Genomic DNA, 27,181 nt, shown 5'->3' with positions numbered 1-27,181 from the left:
TCAGAAGGAGCCCTACAGCCACAGGGTAGGTAGAAGGAGCCCTATTTGCCACCAGGGTAGTGTAGAAGGAGCCACAGCCAAGATCTGGATACAGCTTACCTCTGCAGTGTCCTGCAGAGGTCGAAGTCTGTACGAGTTTAAAGCTGTCCCTCGTGTGGTCTCCCAGGATCCGGTAGCTCCGATTGTCACAGAGAGAACACTGTTAATTAGCCGTGAAAGTTTGCAAGAGGCAGAGCTGCATTAATTAGCATAAACGAGCTAGCAAATTAGCGATTTGAATGTGTTCCATGCATAGGAGTAAGGAGGAGAGTTAGTTCAGTTGAATAATTAGCATGTTAGCGAGCTAATCATTTAAAGCCCAAGCATGTTTTGCCTTTGTGTAACAGTAGTGATTGCTATTTATTTGTGTTTGTATTGGTAGTTGGGAGTGGTGGTATGCTGGTGGGGGTATGTGTTTTAGTCGTAAGCCTGAGCTGTTCAGCTGTATGACAGAGGGATTTTTACCACAGAGGGAGATAGGTGTGTGCACATGCATCTGTGTGCGCCTGGTATGTGCATGTGTGTGTGTGTGTGCTCGTGGTGTGTGTGTGTGTGTGTGTGTGTGTGTGTGTGTGTGTGTGTGTGTGTTTTTGTTGTTGTGTGTGTGGTGTAGTGTGTGTGTGTGTGTGTCTGTGTTGTGTGTTGGTTGTGTGTGTGTTGTGTGTGTGTGTTGGTGTGTGTCAGTCGTTAGTTCTGTTGTGCCTGTGCAGTTGAGAGAGGCTAATCTGCGCTGCTTTTGTTAGCGTTTTATTTCCCTGGATTACCCCCTATGCGAATCATTGATCAACGGATGCCTGCGTTTAGTAAATGGTGTGTGTGCGTGTGTGACGTGTCTGCCTGCAAGTGAATGTGTATGATTTAAAGGCATGGTCCTGTCAGAGAGAGCTGGAGGTTCTGAAGTTGTCAAATGCAGGCTTTTATTCAGCACCATATCAGCTTCATGCACCTGATATACTGCATTTAAGAAAATGCTATTCGATGTTTGAGTGTGATTTTAATAAATCGGGAAGCTAAAAGCATTATTAGCTTTATTACAACATCCTTCCTCCTCTTGCTTGTACCATGATCAAACAGTTGCTACGATTGATCACACACACCAAATGCTGTTAAGATGCACCAGAGTATGATTGTAGCGGGACCCTCAGTGTGTCATAGCGTCCTCCTATAGTCTGGGACTGAAACGACTTCCGTCCCTGAGATTGATTTCAGTGGCCCTCTTAATTATAGACACACACACACACCCACATAACTGGGGAGTAGTGGTAAATAGTATGGAACAGAACGGTATTGGTACTCTAACATAGTGTTATATAACAGTCATCAACTTTAACACACTTGATGTGTTTGAATACCACATATCAACATCACATTCCCTAGGTTTTTGATCCCTATATGTATCCAGTTTTCCATTCCACCGCCCAATGTATTCACTGCAGCCGTGTCCGATTCACACTCACGTGCAACGCACACTCAACCTGTGAACTGGAACATCGACATGAGGGCAACATAGTCAGTCACATGAACTGAAATAGTGAGGAGGAATGGTTGGGATCAAAATCGAGTCTTCCAGTTACAGGTTAACACTAGTGAATTGAGTATCGGACAGGAAAGCTTGTCAGGTCTTTCGTGTTAACGCATGCGTTACACTAGTGCACTGTTACAGTCGGCTCAGTGATCACTTAACTTACTGAGTGAATGTGAATCAGCAGGCTTACTCAGCCGGCTGATACGTGTGTTTACCTGGTACGTAGCCGGTATCTACACTAAGGCTGGATTGACAATCATAGGCATGGTTACATACCTCGGTATGATGTCTCTGACTCATAGTCAGGTAGGTGACGAATTGACTATGTCGAGGATGATATATCAGCCCAGGGTCACTGGTCCATGCCTGTCTTTGTGTTCTGATCAGCATAGGACATAGTACGGCACTATGATGATTCGATCGGATACGCACCTGTTACCAGTTGCCTGTCTTGCTTTGTCAGCAGAGGTCATACGATCTGTACTACTGATGGAATAACGCAGTTCAGGTCAAGGTTCACCAGGCTGCTGTTCTTGCTTCTCATGCAGTGTAGGCAAGCGTAGTACGAGGATACCAGTGGGCATGAGGATAAGGTTCAGCTTAATTGGCACTACTAGTGCAGGCCAGGATTGAGACAATTGCTTGCAGAGGTTTCAGGATCATGTCAGCCTCGCAGCCTCTATCGTTTCCGTGTCATGTGCTCGGGTTATAGCAACGGGTATGTTGGATGGATACACCATTCAGCAGGTGTGTACTAGCATATGTCTAGCATTCGTTTGTTAAAGACAGTGGGTTCACATCTAGTAGAATTGAAGATCAGACAGGGGTATCACAAGCCTGTCCAGCCTGTACATCTATGGTCTACCACTAGTGCTGCGAGAACGGCTAGGTTTTACGCCCACTTGTCTGCTTTGTCAACCCGCAGGTATCACTTCAGTGGGTGATGTTGAATTCAGGCAGTGGACAGTGCTTCTGCTTACTGTTAGTTACAAGAGTTTAGGACTAGTTCCCGAGGTAGCAGTTCATTGTCTACACTTGTTCGAATGCAAACATCAAGAGGTGTAAGCATGTCGTTGACTTCTGCCTGACTTTCCGTGCGGCACGTTACACTAGTGATGTAATCTCAGGCAGGTATGACATCGAAGGCGTAGATCTGGTTAACGGTTAGTGCCAGTGTTGACACTAGTGACTCGTGAGGTAAGTATACCCATATGTCATGGATTTGGATTACACGAGTCTCAAGAGTTTCAGGTGCATATCTACTCGGCGTGGTTCACACGACGCTCTGCTCTGTAGAGGTCTTGTTGTGAACTGACTGTCAGTGCAATGGTTGACAGGCCTTGTCTCTGGCATGTTTCTAGTGTTCCTCATGTTCATGGGATTTAATGTTGATTACGTAGGTGTACATAGTGATGAATCTAGTGGTAGGCAGAGTACAAGCCAAGTCCAGCGTTGTTATGCGATAGGCTAGCAAGGTTCAAGTGCGTGTGCTGATGTTCAGTTATGCAGGCTTACAAAGCGTATGTAGAATGCCTATGGCATCTGGGTTCTACTAACTAGTGAATAAGACCCTAGTTGATATCAGTTCAGGGTATGATCAGAAGCCTGTGTTGTATGAGCTTGCTGATGGGCAGTTTCAGAGCCGTTGGTCTTTACAGCCTTTTAGTGTATTTAGAAGGTCTAAGCCAAGGTTTACAGTGCTGTACTGGGCTTCACGGTGTCCCAAGATAGGTATTACAACTTCCAGAAGTGAGTTACGCATCCTAGTGCATATGGGCTGGATTCAGCGCATGGGTTTCTGGTCAACTATGTTGTATGCAAAGGTCACCAGCATGAGTTGTGCAAGCTGTACTCATGTTGGCTAGCAGGTCTAGACTAACGCATTAGTCTGCGTTCATTTGTGATATCAGAGGATATAACACTAGTGATGACAGCCTATGTTCATCGACTGGTGTAGCGGCCAGTGTTTTAGCTCTATCGCTTATAGGCATCCACACTAGTGATGAGTCAAAGCAGTGAGTAAGTATACCTATAGTGATCGAATCAGCAGTGTTACACAAAAGGCGTGTCTTGTCTGTCAGCAAGTGTTGACACAGAATGAGTAGAGACTTTCAGGAGTTACAGCCCCCCTGTGCTTCTGAATTCAGCAGGTTATCATCTAGTGACTGAATCAGACAGGTGACAAGGCCATGTTGTGTTCTAGTTAGCATGGTTACTAATCTAGTGCTGAATCAGCAGTACACATTACGGATGCATGAAACTAGGCAGGTTACAGCACTGTCTGTCTCTGCCTTATGCAGCACTCTGTGATGATTGAACAGGTTCAATCTAATGGTTATGCTCCTTCAACCTAGGCTACACGATACTACAACACAGTTGGACAACAAAAGATTTAAAGCATGTTGTACCATTCCTATGATCGATATTATCTCAGCTCTCTGACTTTATCATGCTGTTGTTCTTGCATCATCTTGATATCGAATGCAGGTCAGATTGTAGGATCGCGAGGGCTTCCCAGGTATTGAGTAGTGTGAGGAGTATATACTAAGACAACACCGATACGTATTACCAGCGACTGATCCTCAATCTAGTATAAGACTGGGTTAGATTGTTTACAGTATTAAGGCTTCGTACCAAGATTCATTTTAAGTCAAACAGTAAACACTATAGATGTGATTAAGTCAACAACAGTAACAAATAGAGATTGTTTTAGCTAAAAATCAGTAAGAAATAAAGATTGTAAATTAAAAGATCAAACACAAGTAGATCCAATAGAGATTGATTTAGCCTCTAATAATCAGTAAACAAAAGAGATTGTTCTAGTTAGAGACAGCCTCCACCAAATAGGAGATAGTTTATTTAAAGCGTATTGTAGAAGCACAGTAGTAAACTATAACGTAAGTAGTTGTATTTAACTAGAAACTAAGATAAATGCAAAGTAGAGATTGCCCTTTTAGTCAAAGATCAAGATAACAAATAGAGATGTTATGGTGCCTTGAGCGCAGTAACAAAACTATAGAAGATGCTCATTTAGCAGTCAAAAGAACAATGTTATAAACAGTACAAACTCATAGAGATTCGTACATTTAAAATGATCAATAAAACGTATAAACAAAAATGAAAGAGATAGTATTGTTCATAACTCAGCAGTTAAACGGAAATAGAGTATTGTTAAACTTATGTCAAGACAGGGTATTAATCTAAAAGGTAGAGATTGTTATTCAATAGATCCAAACAGTAACAAATATGATAAATTAGTTTTAGGCATAAGTCCGATAACACCCATTTAGAGTTTGTTATTTTAAGTCAAACAGTTAAACAGATAGGAGATTGTTATTAGGATCGAGGCAGTACAATATAGAAGATTGTTTTTAGTTCAACAATAACAAATAATATAGATTGTTTTAGTCAAAACTGTAACAAATGAGTTGTATTTTAGTCTAAACAAGTACAACAAATAGAGATTGTTTTTATTCGAGCAAGTAACAAAATAGATGATGTTTTCCAGTTCCAAAACAGTTAACAAATAGAGATTGTTTTAGTCGAGCGAGAACATAATAGACGATTGATAAGTACAAACAGATGAACAAAAGAGATTTGTTTTTAGTCCAACAGTAACACAATAAGAGAATTGATTTAGTTGAAGCAGTAACAAATAGAGTAATTGTTTTAGTCCAAACAGTAAAATAGAGATTTGTTTTAGCAAACAGTAACAGTAATAGCAGATTGTTATAGTCAAACAGTACAATAGAGTATTGGTTTCGGCTTGAACCAGTAGAACAAATAGAGTTTGTTTAGTAGTCAAACAAGTAACAAATAGAAGTTTGTTTTAGTCAAACCACGTAACAAATTGGTTTGTTTATAACAGTAAAAAAAATAGAGGTTTTAGTCAAACAAGTAACAAATAGGAACTTGTTTTAGTTCAACAGTAACAAAATTAGGTTGTTTAGTCAAACAGTAACAAAATAGAGATTGTTAGTTTGAAGCAGTATACAAATAGAAATTGTTTTAGTCGACATTAACAAGAGAGCATGCAACGTAACAAATAGAGATTGTTTAGTTGAGCAGTAAACTTAGAGATCGTTTATAGTTGAGAGTAACAACTAGAGGATTGTTTTGTAACAAAGCAGTAAAAAAACCTCAAATAGTAATACCAAAAGATATATGTTTTAGTAAACAGTAACAAATAGAGAAGTTGTTTTAGTTGAGCGTAACAAATATAGACATTGTTTTAGTCAAAGAAACAAAAAAAAAACAACAATCAAAGATCAAACAAGAATAGCACCAACAACGTAGCCTACACATAGAGAAACACCGTAAACATCAAGTTTCTAGTAGTCGATTGTATCTTAGTCAACTCCCGAATAAATTATGAAGAGATTGTTTTAGTCGTAGGCTAATAACCCAATAGAGATGTTTTCGGAGAAAATATAATCAGCATTGAACTAAATAGTAGAGTTTGTTTTAAGTCACAATAACAAGTAACCAAATAGAGATAGTTTAGTCAAACCAGTAACGAAACCATAAAGAGATTGGTGTTTCTAGCTCAACGAGATAAACAAAAAAAATAGAAGAATGTTTCAGTCAAACAGTACCACCAAATAGATGATTAGTATATTAAGTCGAAACTAGTAAAGCAATATAGAGTATTGTCTTTAGTCAGTTAAAACCAAGTAGAACAATAGATGATTTGTATTTAAGAATCGAAGCAAAATGAGGTAACAACATATGAGATTGTTATAAGTCAACACAGTAAACAAAATAAGAGATTGTTTTAGTACAAACAGTACAAATAGGGTTTGATTCATTGTCAAACAGTAACCAAATAGGATATGTTTTAGTACAACAGTAAACGATAAAGAGATTTAGGTGAGCCAGTAACAAAATAAGAGATGTTTAGTCAACAGTAACAAATAGAGATTGTTTTAGTTCAAAAATGTAAACCATAGAGATGTTTAGTTGAGCGTAAACATGAGTTTGTTTTAGTCAAACAGTAAAATATGAGATATTTTAGACACAAGTACAAATAGAGAGAGCAAAACAGTAACAAATAGAGATTGTTTCGTTGAACAGTAGACAAGTAGAGTTTGTTTTAGTTCAAAACAAAGTAACAATCAAAGAGGTTTGTTTTTAGTAAACACGTAACAAAATTAGGGTTTGTTTTAGTCTAAACAGTAAAAAATAGAGCTTGTTTTAGTCAAACAGTAACAAATAGACATTGTTTACGCAAACAAGTAACAACAATTAAGGTTTGTTTTTTGTCCAAACAGTAACTAAGTAGAAGATTTTTAGTCTGAGCAGTTACACAAATAAGAGGTAAGTAGACAGTAACAACTAGAAGATTTTAGTCAATACAGTAACCAAATAGAGATTGTTTTAGGGCAGAAACACTAAGAGATTGTATTTAGTGAAGCAGTAACAACTTTATGACGATTAGTTTTTAGTCAACAGTAACAAATTCACCCCAGTTTGTTATTAGATCAAACAGTAGGAACAATATAGAGTATTGTTCTTAGATTGAGCAGAAACAAAAGACATTGTATAGTCAAACAGTAAAACAATAGGTTGTCTTTTTAGTCAAACAAGTAAACATAATAGGATTGTTTTGTCGAGCCAGTAAAATAGGAGATGTTTTCGTTGAACAGTAACAAATAGAGTTTGTTTGGTCAAACCAGTAAAACAAATAAGAGGTATTGTTATTAGAATTGAGCAGTAAACTCAATAGAGAATTTGTTTTAGTAAACAGATAACAAAATAGACAATTGTTTTTAGTAAACAGTATACACATAATTAGGATTTGTTTTAGTCAACAGTTTAACAAATACAGATTGTGTTAGTTGAGCAGTAACAAATAGAGATTGTTTTAGATCAAACAATAACAACTGAGATTATTTTTAGGTTTGGCAGTTAACAAAATAGACATTCTTATTAGTTGAGCAGTAACAAATAGTGATTATTTTTAGTTGAGCAGTACAAATAGAGATTATTTTGTCAAAACGCTTACATAAATTACAGTTGTTTAGTCAGAGCAGTACTCAAAATGAGATTGTTTTTAGTTGAGCAGAACAATAGAGTGTTTAGTGAGCAGTTAACAACTAGAGATTGTTTTACCAAACTAGCTAACAACATACGATTGTTTTAGTCAAACAGTAACAACTTATGAGATTGTTTTATTGGAGCAGTAAACATCTAGAGATGATCTTTTAGTCGAACAGTAACCAACTATTATACAGTATTTTGCGGCCATTCGGATGACACTACATCCATCACGGAGACCTAGACTAAAGCCAATTTTATGCTTTATCCAAAAATGTGGTCGCAGTCTCCAGATGGAGGGTGTGAGCCTCCAGAGGCCAAATCGAGCTCCGTACCACATCGCCATGCCTCCCAATTTTGTAACATTGCTAGACCACATTGACATGGAGGAAGCACACATTGACATGATTGGTTGACGGTAGGTTGGGGGCGGTACATCTGTAGAAAACACAAACTCACTTCCTTGACAACAGCTCTGCACTACTTCTGCGGAAGCGTGAGAAGTATGAATGCCCTGACTTCTGCTGAGGCCATTCTTACCTCTGCGTCTGCTGAGGCCATTCTTACCCTGACGTCTGCTGAGGCCATTCTTTACCTGACGTCTTGCTCGGAGGCCATTCTTACCCTGACGTCTGCTGAGGCCATTCTTACCCTGACGTCTGCTGAGGCAGTATCACAGTAAATGCTGCATGGCCAATGCAGACGTGGGATTGACCATGGCCCAGATGCACAATGCACTTCTCTCTCTCAGAATGCGCTCTCTTCCCGCAATTTGTGCACATTCATTGTTTCATTGTGTGAATTGTTTGATTTGTTAGTGTAGATCAATTCCCATTACAATATATCACCAGTAGTTACAATTTACCGTTAATTCTGTAATTTGTCATTCTACAATGTTTGTTACTTTGGTTACCGATAATTTTCTGTTAATGCATTCAATATTATTCCGGTCTTACCGTTATCTTGTCGGAGTGGACACGTTGTTTGCAGAGTGCACAACCTATGCTAACACTTGTGAGAAACAAGTTTTGGTTATTTCATTCCATTTACGAGTTTTGGTCAATTTAGTCATTGTCTTTTGTTTGGAGTTCTCCTGTCAATGCTGAGTAAGGACGCGCACGCATAAGGTACCTGACTGATTATACATAGAAGTAGACCTATAGGCTACCTAGACACTGATTATACATAGAAAGTAGCCTATAGGTACCTGACCTGATTAACATAGAAGTAGACCTATAGGCTACTGACTGATTACCATAGGAAGTAGACTATAAGGGCTACCTGACCTGATTACACATAGAAGTAGACCTATAGGCTAACCTGACTGATTACACATAGAAGTAGACCTATAGCTACCTGACTGATTACACTAAGTTACTATAGGCTACTGACCTGATTATACATAGAAGATAGACCTATAGGCTTACCTGACTGATTATACATAGAAGTAGACCTATAGAGCTACTGACCTGATTATTACATAGAGTAGACCTATAGGCTACCTGACCTGATTATACATAGAAGTAGACTATAGGCTACCTGACCTGATTATACATAGAAGTAGACCTATAGGCTACCTGACCTGATTATACATAGAAGTAGACCTATAGGCTACCTGACTGATTATACATAGAAGTAGACCTATAGGCTACCTGACTGATTACACATAGAAGTAGACCTATAGGCTACCTGACCTGATTATACATAGAAGTAGACTATAGGCTACCTTGACCTGACTTACCTACATAGAAGTAGACCTATAGGCTACCTGACCTGATTATACATAGAAGTAGACCTATAGGCTACCTGACCTGATTATACATAGAAGTAGACTATAGGCTACTGACCTGAGATTATACATAGAAGTAGACTATAGGCTACCTGACCTGATTATACATAGAAGTAGAATATAGGCTACTGACCTGATTATATAGAAGTAGACCTATAGGCTTATACCTGACCTGAATTATACATAGAAGTAGACATATAGGCTACCTGACCTGATTAACATAGAAGTAGACTATAGGCTACCTGACCTGATTAACATAGAAGTAGACTATAGGCTACCTGACTGATTTACATTGAGAGTAGACCTATAGGCTACCTGACTGATTACACATAGAAGTAGACCTATAGGCTACCTGACCTGATTACATCATAGAAGTAGACTATAAGGCTACCTGACCTGATTACACATAGAAGTAGACCTATGGCTACTGACTGATACACATAGAAGTAGACTATAGGCTACTGACCTGATTATACATAGAAGTAGACCTATAGGCTACCTGACCTTGATTATACATAGAAGTAGACCTATAGGCTACTGACTGATTACACATGAATTAGACCTATAGGCTACCTGACCTGATTAATACATAAGAAGTAGACCTATAGGCTACCTGACCTGATTATACAATAGAAGTAAGACCTATAGCTACCTGACCTGATTATACATAGAAGTAGACATATAGGCTACTGACCTGATTATACATAGAAGTAGACTATAGCTACCTGACCTGATTAATACATAGAAGTAGACCTATAGGCTACCTGACCTGATTTACACATAGAAGTAGACCTATAGGCTACCTGACTGATTATACATAGAAGTAGACCTATAGGCTACTGACCTGATTATACATAGAAGTAGACATATAAGGCTACTGACCTGATTATACATGAAGTAGCTATTAGGCTAACCTGACCTGATTATACATAGAAGTAGAACTAATAGGCTACCTGGACTGATACATAATACTATCATGAGATAGCATGAAAGACCTATAAGCCTTCCTGACACCTGATTATACATAGAAGTAGACATATAGGCTAACCTGACCTGATTATACATAGGAAGTAGACCTACAGGCTACCTGACCTGATTACACATTAGAATAGACATATAAGGCTACCTGACCTGAATTATATCATAGAAGTAGACCTACAGGCTACCTTGACCCTGATTACACATAGAAGTAGACCATTAGGCCTACCTGACCTGATTACACATGAAGTAGACCTATAGGCTACCTTGACCTGATTACACATAGAAGTAGACCTATAGCTACCTGACCTGATTAACATAGAAGTAGACCTATAGGCTACCTGACCTGATTATACATAGAAGTAGACCTATAGGCTACCTGACCTGATTATCATAGAAGTAGACCTATAGGCTACCTGAACCTTAATTATACATAGAATTAGACCTATAGGCTACTGACCTGATTATACATAGAAGTAGACCTATAGGCTACCTGACCTGATTATACATAGAAGTAGACCTATAGGCTACCTGACCTGATTATACATAGAAGTAGACATATAGGCTATCTGACCTGATTATACATAGAAGTAGACCTATAGGCTACCTGACCTGATTACATAGAAGTAGACCTATAGGCTACCTGACCTGATTATACATAGAAGTAGACCTATAGGCTCCTGACCTGATTATACATAGAAGTAGACCTATAGGCTACCTGACCTGATTTACATAGAAGTAGACCTATAGGCTACCTGACCTGATTATACATAGAAATAGACCTATTAGGCTACCTGACCTGATTACATAGAAGTAGACCTATAGGCTACCTGGAATGTTATACATAGAAGTAGACCTATAGGCTACCTGACCTGATTATACATAGAAGTAGACCTATAGGCTACCTGACCTGATTATACATAGAAGTAGACTATAGGTACCTGACCTGATATACATAGAAGTAGACCTATAGGCTACCTGACCTGATTATACATAGAAGTAGACCTATAGGCACCTGACCTGATTACACATAGAGTAGACATAGCTACCTGACCTGATTACATAGAAGTGCTATAGGCTACCTGACCTGATTATACATAGAAGTAGACCTATAGGCACCTGACCTGATTATACATAGAGTACATATAGCTACCTGACCTGATTAACATAGAAGTAGACCTATAGGCTACCTGACCTGATTACACATAGAAGTAGACCTATAGCTCCTGACCTGATTATACATAGAAGTAGACCTATAGGCTACCTGACCTGATTATACATAGAAGTAGAATATAGGCTACCTGACCTATTATAATAAGAGTAGACCTAATAGGCTACTGACCTATTATACATAGAAGTAGACTATAGCTACCTGACCTGATATACATAGAAGTAGACCTATAGGCTACCTGACCTGATTATACATAGAAGTAGACCATAGTACTGCATTCATAGTGCCTTACTCTGACCTGATTACACATAGAAGTAGACCTATAGGCTACCGGACCTGATTATACATAGAAGTAGACCTATAGGCTACCTGACCTGATGTATACATAGAAGTAGACCTATAGGCTACCTGACCTGATTACACACTAGAGTAGACCTATAGGCTCTACTACATGAAGTGACCTATAGGCTCTGACCTATTATACATAGAAGTAGACCTATAGGCTACCTGACCGATTATACATAGAAGTAGACCTATAGGCTACCTGACCTGATTATACATAGAAGTAGAACCTATTAGGATACCTGACCTGATTATACATAGAAGTAGACCTATAGGGACTGACCTGATTATACATAGAAGTAGACCTATAGGCTACCTGACCTGATTATACATAGAATGACATATAGGATCTTGATAGTATTTTGATTGGCTTAACGCACCAACCACTAATGACCTGTGGAGCTTCTCAAAGTAATGTTTCTTCACCTCAAACAGCAAAAAAACAAAGTCTGTTTTTAGATCCATGAGAATTGCAATAGTTCCTCAATGTATTTTATAAATCATTCCAGCTCTCTCCCTTTCAATTACCACTCAGTCGTGAAAGGGAAAAATGTCATGCTCTGATCCAATGAGAACATCTGATTACTTCTTATAAGTGCTTGCTTGGACTGAAATAGGGTATGGTACTCTATTTTGGGCACAATACTATTGATTCTATAAGAGGAACAGGAGCTCAAGCAGTTAGAACATGCCCAAGTCAAGCACTGCTTCTTATCCCTTGTGCAAATAACCTCCAGCTGTCTGTCCCGAGCTCACTGGTCCGAAACTGAGGGCCCAGAATATTTATACAATGTTGCAAGTTCGCTAGCTTCGGCTGTAACCAAGTTAATAGTTGATACAATGTTTCAAATTCGTTGCAGACAGGCCATGTGTAGCCAATGTGATTTATAGGATATTTATTTTCATCAGGATATTTTCTACCTGCAGGCTGCAATGTTTTTATTATTAGCTTCATGTAGGCTGTTTTAACATAGTTGACAATGGCAATAAGAAGTTACTTTTTAGTTTGTATCATTTTAATTTAGGTTTGGATAGAATTTGATTAACCACATGACAATAATTTTGAGATATGAAGACCTTATTATAAATTAAATGAAACTGTTTCACGAAAATGTGCATGTGAAAACAATAACTGGCACACAGATTGGTAGAAATGTAAGATAAATTGGCATTCCATAGGAGAAAAGTTGCTGACTCCTCATGTAGCCTATTACCGGCAACTTCAGGAGAGTAATAGCAGAATCTGCGAAAGCCAACAGGAGCGGGAGGAGMATAGTTGGGTCAGGTTTTTTTCTTCTGGTTATCTAGATCTCTGGCGCCCTCTTGAGGCATTTGTTTATTTCATAAAACCGTAAACTTAAAGCATCAGACAAGCTCAATACCTATTGCTGATTTTTTTTTAAACACATAGGGTGTGTCTATATATGGAAAAATACACGTTTAAAACAGACAACTTTTGGTCGGCCAAGTTTTTTTGAGTTGGGGACAGCCCTACTACAGTCCAACCAGTAACATGTTGTGTGTTTTTGTGTGTTCCCACAGGTCAGATCTCGGTGGACGGCTTTGCCAAGTACCTGAGTAGTGAAGAGAACAGCATCATCCCCCCAGAGAAGCTGGACCAGAGTGAAGACATGACCCTACCACTGCCTCATTACTTCATCAACTCCTCCCACAACACATACCTCACAGGTAGGCCTATTCTTAAATGTCTTTATTTTTAGTACTGTGATAACTAATAAGTAACACATGATCATATATGGTTGTTTGACCCTTTCAAAGAGAATCAAATTCAGCCAGTGAGGTTCCTTTCCGTCCTGTGCACCTCAGGTGCTTATCCAAACAGCACCCTCAACATTTCTGCAGACTGGTATTCAGACTGACTAGCCTATGGCAGCAATAAGAATAGAAGCCAAAACTACAAAGGCCATTCTAGCTACAATAGATTATATATATTATTAATCTATTCAAATCTGTTCCGGGGAGAGGGAGTGTGTGAAAATCTCTCAAGTGAATCAAATTTCTCCCACAAGAGGAATATTACATTTCTGTAATAGGCTAACGTCAAATAATGAAAATAGAAATGGTCATCAAAATTGTTAAACAGTTTTAAAAACAATTCTAATAAATTCAACACTTGGACAACAGATGAAGATACTCCAAACTTGTTTTTTATCTCAAGTATTGATGAATTATAGCACATAAAATGATAGGACATAAATGTCCTGTTTTTTTTTTTTGGGGGGGGGGGGGGGGAATGCAGTCATACTATACATTTTCTAATTGTATCAGGTATTTATATTATATTTTTGTGTTAAAATAAAATGAAATGATATGTGCTAATTTCTTAAATACACTGGGTCTATTTGCATATATGCAACATTTAGATAAGGGTGGAACGGGCTGCACAACAAAAGCTGATGGGCTGACTTGCTTTTTCTGACATCTAAAGGTGAACAGGCTCACATGAATCTCATACCCTAACTCACCTGTTCTGTCTACCCTACTGCCTCCGTCTTCACTATGAATCACTGTATTCTAACTCTGCTCCTGGCTCACGGACTCACCTGTTTACTACCTCATCAATGTTCTGTTACCCTACTGCCACTTCACCTGTTCTGTTCACCCTACCTTGTACTCACGCTGTAACTGTTCTACCTACTGCTACTTCACCTGTTCTGTCCTACTCCTGTACCTGCCTTCTTACCTAACGTTCACTGTTTTACCCTACTGCACTCAATGTTCTGTTCGTACCCTACCTCACTCACCTGTTTGTCTCACCTACGCGTGACTCACTCGTTTCTGTGTACCCTACTGTTACTCACCTGTTCTGTCTACCTACCTGCTACGTCCCCTGTTCTGTACTACGTATCCTGATTCTCTTTTACCTCACACTGTTTCTGTCTTACACTACTGATCACCTGTTCTGTCTACCCCTACTCTTGCACTCACCTGTTCTGTGCTACTACCCTGTCTCACGTTTCACCTATCTGTCCTCACCTTACCTGCCTCGTCTGTAGCCCTACCTGCTCAACGCTGCTTCTGTATCCTATCTCTACCTGTATCTGCACCCTTCTGCACTCACCATCTCTCTGTTTTTCACCCTACCTGCACTCACTGTTCTGTCTACCCTACCTGCACTCACCTGATTCTGTCTACCCGTCTGATCTACGCTGTTCTGTCATAGTTCTACCTGCATTACCTGTTCTGTCTCTACTCCTACTGTTCAGCTCTACCTTGACTTACTGTTCTGTCTACCCTACCTGCACTCACCTGTTTTGTTCTTACCTGACCTGCACTCACCTGTTTTGTCTCCCTACCCTGACTGACCTTCTGTACTACCTGACTTCCTGTCTACCCTTACTCTGATACTCACCTTTTCTGTCTACCTACCTGCATAACCTGTTCTGTCTACCCTACCTGCACTTACCTGTTCTGTTCTACCCTACTACACTGTTTACACTGCACCCTGTTTCTGTCTACCCTCCCTGCACTCACCTGTTCTGTCTACCCCTTCACTTGGCACTCACCTTGTTCTCGTCTACCCTAGCCTTTGATATACCTGTTGCTGTTCTACCCTACCCTGCACTCACTGTTCTTTCTACCCTACTGCCCTCCCTGTTCTGTCTACCCTTACCTGCGTATCACCTGTTTCTTTCTTACCTAAGTCTCACCTGTTCTGTCTACCCCTACTCACTCACACTGTTCTGTCTACCTCACTGCAGCTACACCTGTTCTTGTCTCTAACCCTACTGCACTTCTCACTGTTCTGTCTACCTACCTACCTGGCTTGTAACCTACCCGTCACCTGTTATCTATCCTACGCATCACCTGTTCACTCACCTGTTCTCGATTCTTGTTACCCTACCTTACACGCTACCTGTTTGTCTACCCTACCTGCATGCTGCTACTCGCATTCCTTCTACCGTACTACCTGTGCTAGCTACGCTTACTGTCTTACCACGTCACTACCTGTTGCTGTCTACCCTACTTGGCACTCACACTGTTTACTGTTACCCTACCTGACCATCCTGTTCTGTCCCTACCCTACGTCCTGCACTCACCTGTTCTGTCTTACCCTAGTGACACTCACCTGTTTCTGTCCTACCCTACCTGCACTCACCTGTCTTCTGTACTTTCCTACACTGCACTCACGCTGTTCTGTCTACCCTACTGCTACCTCACCTGTTTTCTGTCTACCACTCGCACTCACTTCTTGTCTACCTACTGTACTCTTTTTCTTACCCTCTGATCACCTTTCTGTCTACCGCTACCATCTGTCTCACTTGTTCTTGTCTATCACCTACCTGTACACTCACCTGTTCTGTCTACCCTACCTGACTCACCTTTTCTGTTTACCGCTACCTGCACTCACCTGTTCTGTCTACCCTACCTGCACTGCACCTATCTGTTCTGTCTACCCTAACTTTGACCTCACTCTGTTCGTTCTACCCTACTGACTCACCTGTTCTGTCTACCCTAACCTGCACTCACCTGTTCTGTTACCCTACCTGTACTCACCTGTTTGTTCTACCCTACCTGCACTCACCTGTTCTGTCTACCGCTACCTGCACTCACCTGTTCTTGTCTACCTACCTGCACTCACCTGTTTCTGTCTACCCTACCTGTACTCCACTGTTCTGTCTACCCTACCTGCACTCACCTGTTCTGTCTACCCTACCTGCACTCACCTGTTCTGTCTACCCTACCTGCACTCACCTGTTCTGTCTACCCTACCTGCACTCACCTGTTCTGTCTACCCTACCTCACTGTTCTCCCTGACTAACCTGTTCTGTCTACCCTACCTGCACTCACCTGTTCTGTCTACCCTACTGTCGTACTGTTCTGTCTACCCTACCTGTCATCACTGTTCTGTATTACCTACTGCATCACCTGTTTTGTCTACCCTACTGCACTCACCTGTTTGAGCCTTGTCGTCCTGTTCTCTACCTACCTGCACTACCTGTTTTGTCTACCCTACCTGCACTCACCTGTGTCTGTCTGTCTACCTCATTAATTACTGTTGTTGGTCACGTTCTCTTGCATAATTTAACAGGTTGCAATAGCAGGATACCCTTGGATCAACATGTTTACACCTATTACATACTTTACATTGTTTGCGAGATCAGACATAATACTGTTAACTATAATTTGAGTGTTCATTTTTGGAAGTTGCTTTCATTTCAACGCATTTATTTTGTAAACATTTAAACTATCAAATTATTACTTTTTCAATTCAACAGAAAACAAACACCCTTTAAAACAAAGTTTCTTTCTTGTGATGTAAGTGTCGAGATGATGTGTTATAATTCCAGACGAAGGTGTAGCGTTCTTATAGACAATGTATTCTATTGAGCATTTTCAGTCATTGTCGGGTGTGTTTGACAGAGCAATACAAAACCACTTCCCACCGTGACTTTAACAGGAATAAATGACAGGCCAAGCAAGAGTATGAAGACTACCACAGGAATAGAATGAGAGCAATCAATCCAGCCGAGATTTAAGTGCACCCCTCAAACACCCCGGTAATACAGTGAGCTCCAAAAGTATTGGACATGTTTGTTTTGTCTCTGTACTCCAGCACCTCGGATGTCAAATTATACAATGACTATGTTAAGGTGCAGACTGTCAGCTTTAAAGGGATATTTCTGTCCCTTGGCAGAGGGGACAATAATATTTCTAACAAGTCATAATGATTACTTTATGGCCAGGGCATTATTATTTCTTTACATTGATCCGTCTGTAATCTGCTCCTAATCAGAACTGTGCTGAAGGCAGAAACTCATTTAGAAGTTACTTTCCTGTAATGGAGTAAGAGGCGTCTTAAGATGCTGTCATCCCCAGCAAGTCGTGGTGTGTGTGTGTGTTTGTGTGTGTGTGTGTGTGTTGTGTGTGTGTGTGTGTGTGTGTGTGTGTGTTGTGTTGTGTGTGTGTGTGTGTGTGTGTGTGTGTGTGTGTGTGTGTGTGTGTGTTGTGTAGCGGGCCAGCTGGAAGGTAACTCGTCGGTAGGATGTACGGCAGGTCCTCCTGTCAGGTTGTCGCTGTATCGAGCTGGACTGCTGGAGGGACGCACCACCGAAGAGAACTGTCATCACACACGGATTCACCATGACAACTGAAATCTCCTTCAAGTAAACTGTTTTGGAAACAGAGAGATAGTAGAGAGAAATGGAGGGAGATGGGGAGGGATGGGAAAGAGTGAGTGGAAGCGAGACAATGGGCATGGAGGAGGAGGGGAAAATAGGGAGAAGGGAGGGAAAGAGAGAAGGAAAGAGGGAGAGGAGGGAGAGAGAGAAGAGGGGAGAGGAGGGAGAGAGTTGAGAAGGAGGGAGACGGAGGGAGTGAGAAAGAAGAAAGAGGGGAGAGGGAGGGAGAGAGAGTTGAGAAAGAGGGAGAGGGAGGGAGGGGAGAGAGAAAGAAGGGGAGAGGGAGGGAGGGAGAGAGAGTTGAGAAGAGGGAGGGGAGGGAGGGAGGAGAGTTGAGAAAGAGGGGAGAGGGAGGGAGGGAGAGAGAAAGAGGGGAGAGGGACAGAGTGAGAGATGAGAAGAGGGGAGAGGTAGGGAGAGAGAGAGAAAAGGAAAGAGGGGAGAGGGAGGGAGAGAGAGAGAGAGAAAGGAAAGAGGGGAGAGAGAGAGAAAGAGCTAAATATGGTTTTACCAATCAGATCAGCTCTGAAATATCTGATGTAATTGGTGCAAAAAAACTATAAAAAAACTATTTGTGGAAAAAAGGTCAGAATTGGGCTGCCTGTGTAAACGCAGCCTAAGATCAAGAGAAGGAGACTTTGATTGAGAGTGAAATAGAAAAGTGTAAGTGGACTGATAGAGAAAGGGAATGAGAGAGAGGGAATGAGAGAGAGAAAGAGAGAGAGGGAATGAGAGAGAGAGAATGTGCGGAAGATAGAGAGAGAGAGAAGGGGAAGTGTGTGTGAGAGAGATAGAGGGTAAGCTATTAAGTGTATTTACCCACTTGCGTCGATATAAATGGTTGTAAAATTCACTTAACCACTTAGTCTTACGCTACTAAACATCCCTATCAGATGTCCAATGAGTCAACAAGCTCTACACCAGCGGCTCTCCACATCACTGTAACACTCCTGTACTTCAAATATTCATAATAGATATTTTGCGATAGCCTGACCACCAGCCATTTTATATCTGTCATCAAATAATATACCCTGTCTGTCTTCTCTATGTGTCTATAGGAAGTGATTGAGGCCATAGCAGGGTGTGCCTTCAAGACCTCCCCTTTCCCTGTCATCCTCTCCTTTGAGAACCACGTGGACTCGTAAGTCAACAACTCTCACGCCTCTGTGTGTTTCAGGAGTTTACCTYTGTTTGATGTCTTTGATAAATGTACACTCCAACCCTTTTCCTCTTTGTTTAACATCGGTTCAAACAGTGATTCTGAACCTCTGTATTCTATGGTTATTGTAGTGCAATTTTAGCTGCTATGCTTGCCACTCTTATGTATTGCGCTAATTAGCTATATGCTAATGTTAGCCACTCTTAAAGGAGGSCATTAACTAATAGCTACATGCTAATACCAGAGACGGAAGAGGAAGGGAGACACCCCACTCGCAGTTTTTTTCTGGTTCAATAAAAGTTAATGAACTACTCTGAGTAGACCAGACCCAGCTGCTATTGGATTGGTGTCTATCTGAGACACACACAGTTAGTACACTGACAATTGTTTTCAATGGTAAAAGGCCTGAATGAACTATCTTCATTTATCACCATCTTTGCTCATACTAGTCACTCTTAAGTCAATAGTGACTCACTACATGCTAAAGCTAGCCGCTCTGAAGCCATTAGCTAGCTAGATGCTAATGCAGCGAAGGTGGCTTGGTGAGCCACATTTGCATGTTTAGTGACCTTGCCTGAGCTGAGACCTGGAGACTTGCGTTAGCTCCCCAAGGACACCCAGATTCAAATCCCAATCGTTCACACTAACGCTATCAACTTCAGTAGCAAATTGCTAAATACCAACATTAGACCACTGTGAGGTGATTGTAATGGTTGTAACACTGTATGTGTGTTGCCTCCCAGGCCCAAGCAGCAGGCCAAGATGGCGGAGTACTGCAGATCAATATTTGGAGACATGTTACTGACCGACCCTCTGGAGAAGTACCCTGTAAGTACACAAGACCCCTGCTTGCACATACACTGATGTTTACACACTATCAAATACACAGTTCAACACACCTCTATGACATGGACCAGTGAGTGTAGTGTCTCTCTCCGCTCCCTCACCCCTGAGTGACCCTCTAAACAGCCTCATGTCAACTAAAACGACATGTTTACCTGTCTCTTTTGATCTCTCATTCCCTCTCTCTCTTTCTCACTCTCCGCTGCCTCTCCCCTCTCTCTCCCTCAGCTTTCTCCCTCCCTTCCTCTCTCTATCGCTCTTTATCCAAACCAACCCTTTTCATCTGTCTGCAATCACAACCACATGRTCCTCTCTCCCTACCAGTCAGCTATAAGGGGATAAGTTACAGAGGGCAGTCACTGGGTTGTGCTGTGTGTCTATGTGTGTGCGTGCGTGTTGTGTTACGGGGTGATCTGTAGACTGTGCTTCTTTTCTTATCTACTTCCAGCCAGTTGCCATGGCTACCAGTCAAAAGCTTGCATTGTCCCTTTGTGGAGGAACTTCTTGTCAGAGTCCATTCTGACATAACAACAATCACACACACATAAACACGCACAAATGCACTCACAAGCACACAGCAATGTTTTTTTTAAAGGCTGTAAATGAGGCTGAATGAACTGTTTCGCTGCCAGACAAGGCTCCGCTGATAGCCTGGTGTAGCAGTGGTAAGGTGTTGGGACTGCTGTTGGCCCTAACAGTGTTTGGGCACCGTTTGTCACCATTATAGTGCAATTCATTTATTGTTTAGTGTTGTGTTGTGTAGTGGGTTTGCTGGCATGCATCAACAATGTTTTGTTGTTGCCAAATTCGCCACTGAGTGTGATTGATATGGGAGTTTAGGACATGGCCATGGGGGACTAAAGATGGTTGTAATGGAATGATTGCTTCCGGAAAGTTGCTCACAGATCAATGACCCTCTGTTGCTCCTGTAGCTCATAGGGATGTGTTACACTTCCTCCTCAGCCTGAGGTGGCACCACCTGCACTGCAGAATTGTTCACTTCGGTGGCGCCAGCTGGTAAGCTGCTTCGGGAGGGTGGACACGTGCTATGAAGGCAGAGGTCCTGGGTTTGAGCCTCGGTGTGAGCTGAATCAGGAGGAAGCAGTACTGACTAAGCAAGAAGTGTGATGTCCTTTACAGTCCATTAAGCGGAAATGCTGAGCTGCGTTTTGGTGAGAAGTAACGTGTATTTGTATGGATCGAGATGTTCTCTGACTTGAGGATGAAAGAGAACTGAAGACAAGTTTGAGTTMGAGTTTATTTTATTTTTACAGGGACAGTGCACATTAATCAACGCTTCAGTAAAAGTGCCGGCCGGCTAATTTTCAACCGCAGTCCCTGGGCAGGTTATTAAAAACGAGCAGTGTGGGTACAATGATTGAAAAACTTGTATGTCTACATTTATTTTGCTATGCGAGCAGCATGGTTAGCCTGTTAGCGAGCGGCTGCGTGGCCAGGCGGTAAAATAGAAATTGGTTCTATTTGTGACCCTCATCGGGCTGCAAGTTCAGCCTCTCCCATCTCCCCATTGGTTTTTAGGAGCATATACCCACRTTGGTGATTGGAAGATGAACTGAGGTCCTCACTCCAGTCAGTTGAAATAATGCTGTAAAGTTGGTTGCCAACCRTCATATAAAGTCMGAAGAAGAAAAAGAAGCCTGAAGGAAGGAGGAGAGATTACTAGAAATKAACTTGATTTACCGTTTTATCTRTGGAATAATTGTAGGAGTARAGGAMCTTGTGCATTTCAGGTAAAATAACAACCCAATGTTTATATCCCAGGACAAATTAGCTAGCAACAGCAAGCTAGCTAGGTAAATTGCCATAAATGTTTAATGCTTTTTGACCTGTCCCCAAATTAATATAATTGGCTCAGAGTTTGTTTTGATATTTCAACCTGCGTGTCCTGATCACTTCTGGTGTGGATGAAGATAATGGTGGACGACGCACGCGTCCGGTTTGGTCAGCATGTAACACTCCGTTATCAATGGACATCAGCAGTGTGATCCAACAGAACAGAAGGGCATCACATGAATAAACCAGTGCTGTGCCTACTCAAGTCTGCTCTCCAGAGAGAGAGAGTGTTGTAAGCATACACTCCCACTCTCCCCAAAGGAAACCCCATTCTGGGGCGTAGAAAGTGTTGAAGCTGTAAACTAAACACTTGCTTGCCATCACAGCCTGTAAGGGCCTTATTTCATTCAGGTCACTAAGAAGCCTTTTACACTATGACTGACCAACACCCTGTCATCATCACAACACCAAGTTTGTTTTGATACACACACGCCCACCAACATCATCATTAGTAGGAACCTTTCTTGGTTGTTACTCTCAAGTAAAGAGTCTAACTCTCTCTCTCTTCTCGTTCTACTGATCCTTTCTCTTCCCTCCTCTCCTCTCCTCTCTCCCTCCTTCTCTCTCTCTCCCTCTCCCTCCTCCTCCTCTCTCTCCTCTCTCTCTCCTCCTCCTTCCTCCATCCTCTCTCTCTCTCTCTCTCTCTTCTTCTCTCTCTCCTTCTCTCTCTCTCTCCTCTCTCTCTTTCTCTCTCTCCTCTCTTTCTCCTCTTCTATCCTCTCTCTCTCTCTCCCTCTATCCGTCTCTCTCTCTCTCTCTCTCCTTCTATCCTCTCTCTCTGTCTCTTCTCTCTCGTCTCTAGTTGGAGACAGGGGTGCCCCTGCCCAGTCCAATGGATCTGATGGGAAAGATTCTGGTGAAGAACAAGAAGAAACACATCAAGACATCGAGTACCAAGAAGAAAACTGTCAGAACAGGCCTCCAATACTACAGGACTCATCAGTGTGCATGAGCCCTTTCTCCCAGCGCAGGTATGGTTACAGTACCACACACACACACACACCACACACCACACACACACAACACACACACACACAACACACACACACACACACACACACACACACACACACACACACACACACACACACACACACACAGTACACTCAAACTTACCATGTGTAAATATTAGTATGAACATAACAAGACTCAACAACTGAGACATAAACTGAACAAGTTCCACAGACATGTGACTAACAGAATTGAATAATGTGTCCCTGAACAAAGGGGGGGGGGTCAAAACAAAAGTAACAGTCAGTATCTGGTGTGGCCACCAGCTGCATTAAGTACTGCAGTGCATCTCCTCCTCATGGACATACCAGATTGCCAGTTCTTGCTGTGAGATGTTACCCATCTTCTTCACCAAGGACCTGCAAGTTCCCAGACATTTCTGGGGGAATGGCCCTAGCCTCACTCTCCGATCCAACAGGTCCAGACTTGCTCAATGGGATTGAGATCCGGGCTCTTCGCTGGCCATGGCAGAACACTGACATTCCCTGTCTTGCAGGAAATCACGCACAGAACGAGCAGTATGGCTGGTGACATTGTCATGCTGGAGGGTCATGTTAGGATGAGCCTGCAGGAAGGGTACTACATGAGGGAGGAGGATGTCTTCCCTGTAACGCACAGCATTGAGATTGCCTGCAATGACAACAAGCTCAGTCCAATGATGCTGTGACACACCGCCCCAGACCATGACGGACCATCCACCTTCAAATTGATCCCGCTCCAGAGTACAGGCCTCGGTGTAACGCTCATTCCTTCGACAATAAACGCGGATCCGACATCACCTAGTGTGACAAAATCGCGACTCGTCAGTGAAGAGCACTTTTTGCCAGTCCTGTCTGGTCCAGCGCCGGTGGGTTTTGTGCCCATGGCGACGTTGTTGCTGGTGATGTCTGGTGAGGACTGCCTTACAACAGGCCTACAAGCCCTCAGTCCAGCCTCTCTCAGCCTATTGCGGACAGTCTGAGCACTGATGGAGGGATTGTGCGTTCCTGGTGTAACTCGGGCAGTTGTTGTTGCCATCCTGTACCTGTCCCGCAGGTGTGATGTTCGGATGTACCGATCCTGTGCAGGTATTGTTACACGTGGTCTGCCACTGCGAGGACGATCGCCGTCCATCCTGTCTTCCTGTAGCACTGTCTTAGGCGTCTCACAGTACAACATTGCAATGTATCCCTGGCCACATCTGCAGTCCTCATGCCTCTCTGCAGCATGCCTAAGGCACATTCACTCAGATGAGCAGGGACCCTGGGCATCTTTCTTTTGGTGTTTTTCAGAGTCAGTAGAAAGCCTCTTTAGTGTCCTACGTTTTCATAACTGTGACCTTAATTGCCTACTGTCTGTAAGCTGTTAGTGTCTTAACGACCATTCACAGGTGCATGTTCATTAATTGTTTATGGTTCATTGAACAAGCATGGGAAACAGTGTTTAATCCCTTTACAAAGAAGATCTGTGAAGTTATTTGGATTTTTACGAATTATTTTGAAAGACAGTTTGCTTTTTTTTGCTGAATTTATATGAGTACAGGAGGTTGGGTGGTCCTTCATTGGGGAGGATAAGCTCATGGTAATAGCTGTAATGGTTTCCAGGTGTTTGATGCCATTCTATTTGCTCTGTTCTGACTATTTATTATGAGCCATCCTCCCGCAGCAAGCCTCACTGTTATGAGTATATGAAGTAGTAACAACACAGCTCAGTGATGGAGAGGGCCAGGAAGTGATGAATGATCAACTACAGCCAGGTCTTACTGTAAAGATGTAGGATTTATGATTGGCAAGCAATTCTCCCACCAATATAATTCAAATAAACATCCTCTGTCTGTCAATGGCCGACAAACTTGTGTGTGATGTGTGTGTGTGTGTGTGTGTGTGTGTGTGTGTGTGTGTGTGTGTGTGTGTGTGTGTGTGGTGTGTGTGTGTGTGTGTGTGTGTGTGTGTGTGTGTGTGTGTTGTGTTGTGTGTGTGTGTGTTGTGTTAGTATTGGACAACTGGGGGCTTTTGTTGTCCCAACAAGCGTCAAATGCTACTTTTTAGGGGGGTTTAGCATTAAGGTTAGAATTAGGTTTAAGGTCAGGGTTAGGAGCTAGGGTTAGTTTTATGGTTAGGGTTAGGAGCTAGGGTTAGTTTTATGGTTAGGGTTAGGAGCTAGGGTTAGAGTTACGGTTAGGCTTAAGGTTAGGGTAAGGGTTAGGGGTTAGGGGAAATGGTATTTTGAATGGGACTGAATTGTGTGTCCACACTAGGTTAGTTGTACAAGACTGTGTGTATGTGTGTGTGTGCATGCCTCTGTGCATGAGTGTGTCCTTCTGTGCATGTGTGTGCATGTGTCAGGTTAAGTTTTATAGCTACCCGGGTGCCTCTGGTACAGCTATGCTTTACCAGAACAGGACAGGCAGGGAGGCAGGCAGCAGGATTGATGTTCTTAGCATTCCCCTTCACACAGAATCACCCTGCATCCATCAACAGCARCCTACTGGGACTCCCAGCCATKTGCCACACTTGGGGCGGCAGGTAGCCTAGTGGTTAGAACGATGGGCCAGTAACCGAAAGGTTGCTAGATCAAATCCCTGAGCTGACAAGGTAAAAATCTGTCGTTCTGCACCTGAACAAGGCAGTTAACCTACTGTTCCTAGGCTGTCATTGTAAATAAGAATTTCTTAATTGACTTGCCTAGTTAAATAAAGGTACACACTGCCCCCTGCTGGTAGAGTCACAGACACATTTCATCCTGCGCTACAGCAGTCCATCTTGATCTCTGAAGCATTTCGTAGAGACTGGTGAAGGGAAATATCTCGGAAAAGGCTCATGGTAATGGCAGGAATGGAAATGGATTCCTCTGTGTTTCATACTGTTCCATCCATTCCATTACAATGAGTCCATCCTCCGATTTAAAAGTGACACCAGCCTCCACTGCATATACAGTATCACATAATGGTTATTGATTGTTTTCTGTCCACCAGGGTCGACCAACCAGGAGATGACAGAGTCCTCCCAGCCGATAGAGGTCGCTGGGCTCAGCCTCAGATCACAGGGAAGGAAGTCCATCGGTGAGCCATATGGGAAAGACTATAAGGACACAGCTACTCTTAAACCGACAAGCCAAAACTTAAAACTGAACCTGACTCTAACCTCATTTTTTATCAATTCTGAAGCAAAATATGGTTTGGGTGTCAGGTGTGTCTTTATAGCCTTTTCCGAGCCATAACCTTGGTCTGTACATGGAATTCTATTCCACATCAAGTAACTGATGCAACCAGTAAAATTTGATTAAAAAACAGATAAAAATACACCTTATGGAACAGCGGGGACTGTGAAGAGTCACACACACACAGGCATAGACACAYGCATGCACACACACATAACATACGTACTATACACACGTGCACATGGATTTAGTGTTGTAGATATGTGGTCGTGGAGCAGGGGCCAAAAGGGCATACACTTAATGTGTTGTGAAATCTGTTGTGAAAGGTAATGTAATGTTTTTAATTGGATATAACTGCCTTAATTTTGCTGGACCCTAGGAAGAGTAGCTACTGCCTTGGCAGGAACCAATGGGGATCCATAATACATAGAAATACCCCATCAGACACTCCTCCTCCTCTTTTACCTGGTCCTAAAACAACCCTTAGTAGCCCTAGTTCTAAAACCTAGTCACTTCCTTAGTTTCTTCCTTCCCCTATTCCCTTTCTCTAGCTCCTTCCCTTAATTCCTTTTCCTATACCCCCTATCCCTAGCTCCCTCCRCCCTTTTCCCTAAGTGGCCCTACAGTAACCCCACTGAAAAGCTTGGTGGATCTATTTCCATATTGCTTACAGCTCCATCCACCCCCTTCAGAAGTCTAACCCCTGGKGCTTGCTCTCTGACCATACAGCCTTCAGTAATCACCAGCATGTAGTCTGAGAAGCTAACTTAAATCTGCGTTTGTCTTTCAGGTGAAGTTGAGGCAGAGAGTGACGATGAGGATGATGATGACGATGACTGTAAAAAGGGGTCCATGGATGAGGTACATCTTCATTCTTTCTCCTGCGCCATCAGGTCTCTTGTTACATGTATTGTGTTCTTAGGYTGCCCCCTAGTGGAGATTCAAAAACACACTTACTTCTCTGGCTATGTTTCAATAGTCAAACAAGGAGAGGAGAGGAGAGGAGGAGGGAGGAGAGGAGGATTCTCTTTCTGACTGTTGTGTGTTCCTCCTCCAGGGTACAGCGGGCAGCGAGGCGTTTGCCACAGAGGAGATGTCCAACCTAGTCAGTTATGTCCAGCCAGTCAAATTTAACTCCTTCGAGGCCTCCAAA

General features: G+C 42.1%; 1 protein-coding gene across 1 annotated transcript in view; it reads left to right on the top strand.

The window, feature by feature from the left end:
* The window catches only part of LOC139025674 (1-phosphatidylinositol 4,5-bisphosphate phosphodiesterase beta-1-like), a gene marked incomplete at both ends in the record, with an annotated part of 55,703 nt that overhangs the window by 8,027 nt on the left and 20,495 nt on the right, over positions 1-27,181 (top strand). The window contains 10 exons of the mRNA XM_070440835.1: positions 13,423-13,569; positions 13,660-13,676; positions 19,082-19,164; positions 19,926-20,010; positions 20,989-21,129; positions 22,682-22,786; positions 25,215-25,245; positions 25,844-25,930; positions 26,819-26,889; positions 27,086-27,181. The exon at positions 27,086-27,181 is cut by the window's right edge and continues 1 nt beyond it. Of these exons, the coding sequence (XP_070296936.1) occupies positions 13,423-13,569; positions 13,660-13,676; positions 19,082-19,164; positions 19,926-20,010; positions 20,989-21,129; positions 22,682-22,786; positions 25,215-25,245; positions 25,844-25,930; positions 26,819-26,889; positions 27,086-27,181 (863 nt within the window). The remainder of the gene's footprint in view (positions 1-13,422; positions 13,570-13,659; positions 13,677-19,081; positions 19,165-19,925; positions 20,011-20,988; positions 21,130-22,681; positions 22,787-25,214; positions 25,246-25,843; positions 25,931-26,818; positions 26,890-27,085) is intronic.

This window comes from Salvelinus sp. IW2-2015, unplaced genomic scaffold (assembly GCF_002910315.2).
Source record: "Salvelinus sp. IW2-2015 unplaced genomic scaffold, ASM291031v2 Un_scaffold3048, whole genome shotgun sequence".
NCBI classification, from domain to species: domain Eukaryota; kingdom Metazoa; phylum Chordata; class Actinopteri; order Salmoniformes; family Salmonidae; genus Salvelinus; species Salvelinus sp. IW2-2015.
This window is presented reverse-complemented; position numbering and strand designations above follow the sequence as displayed.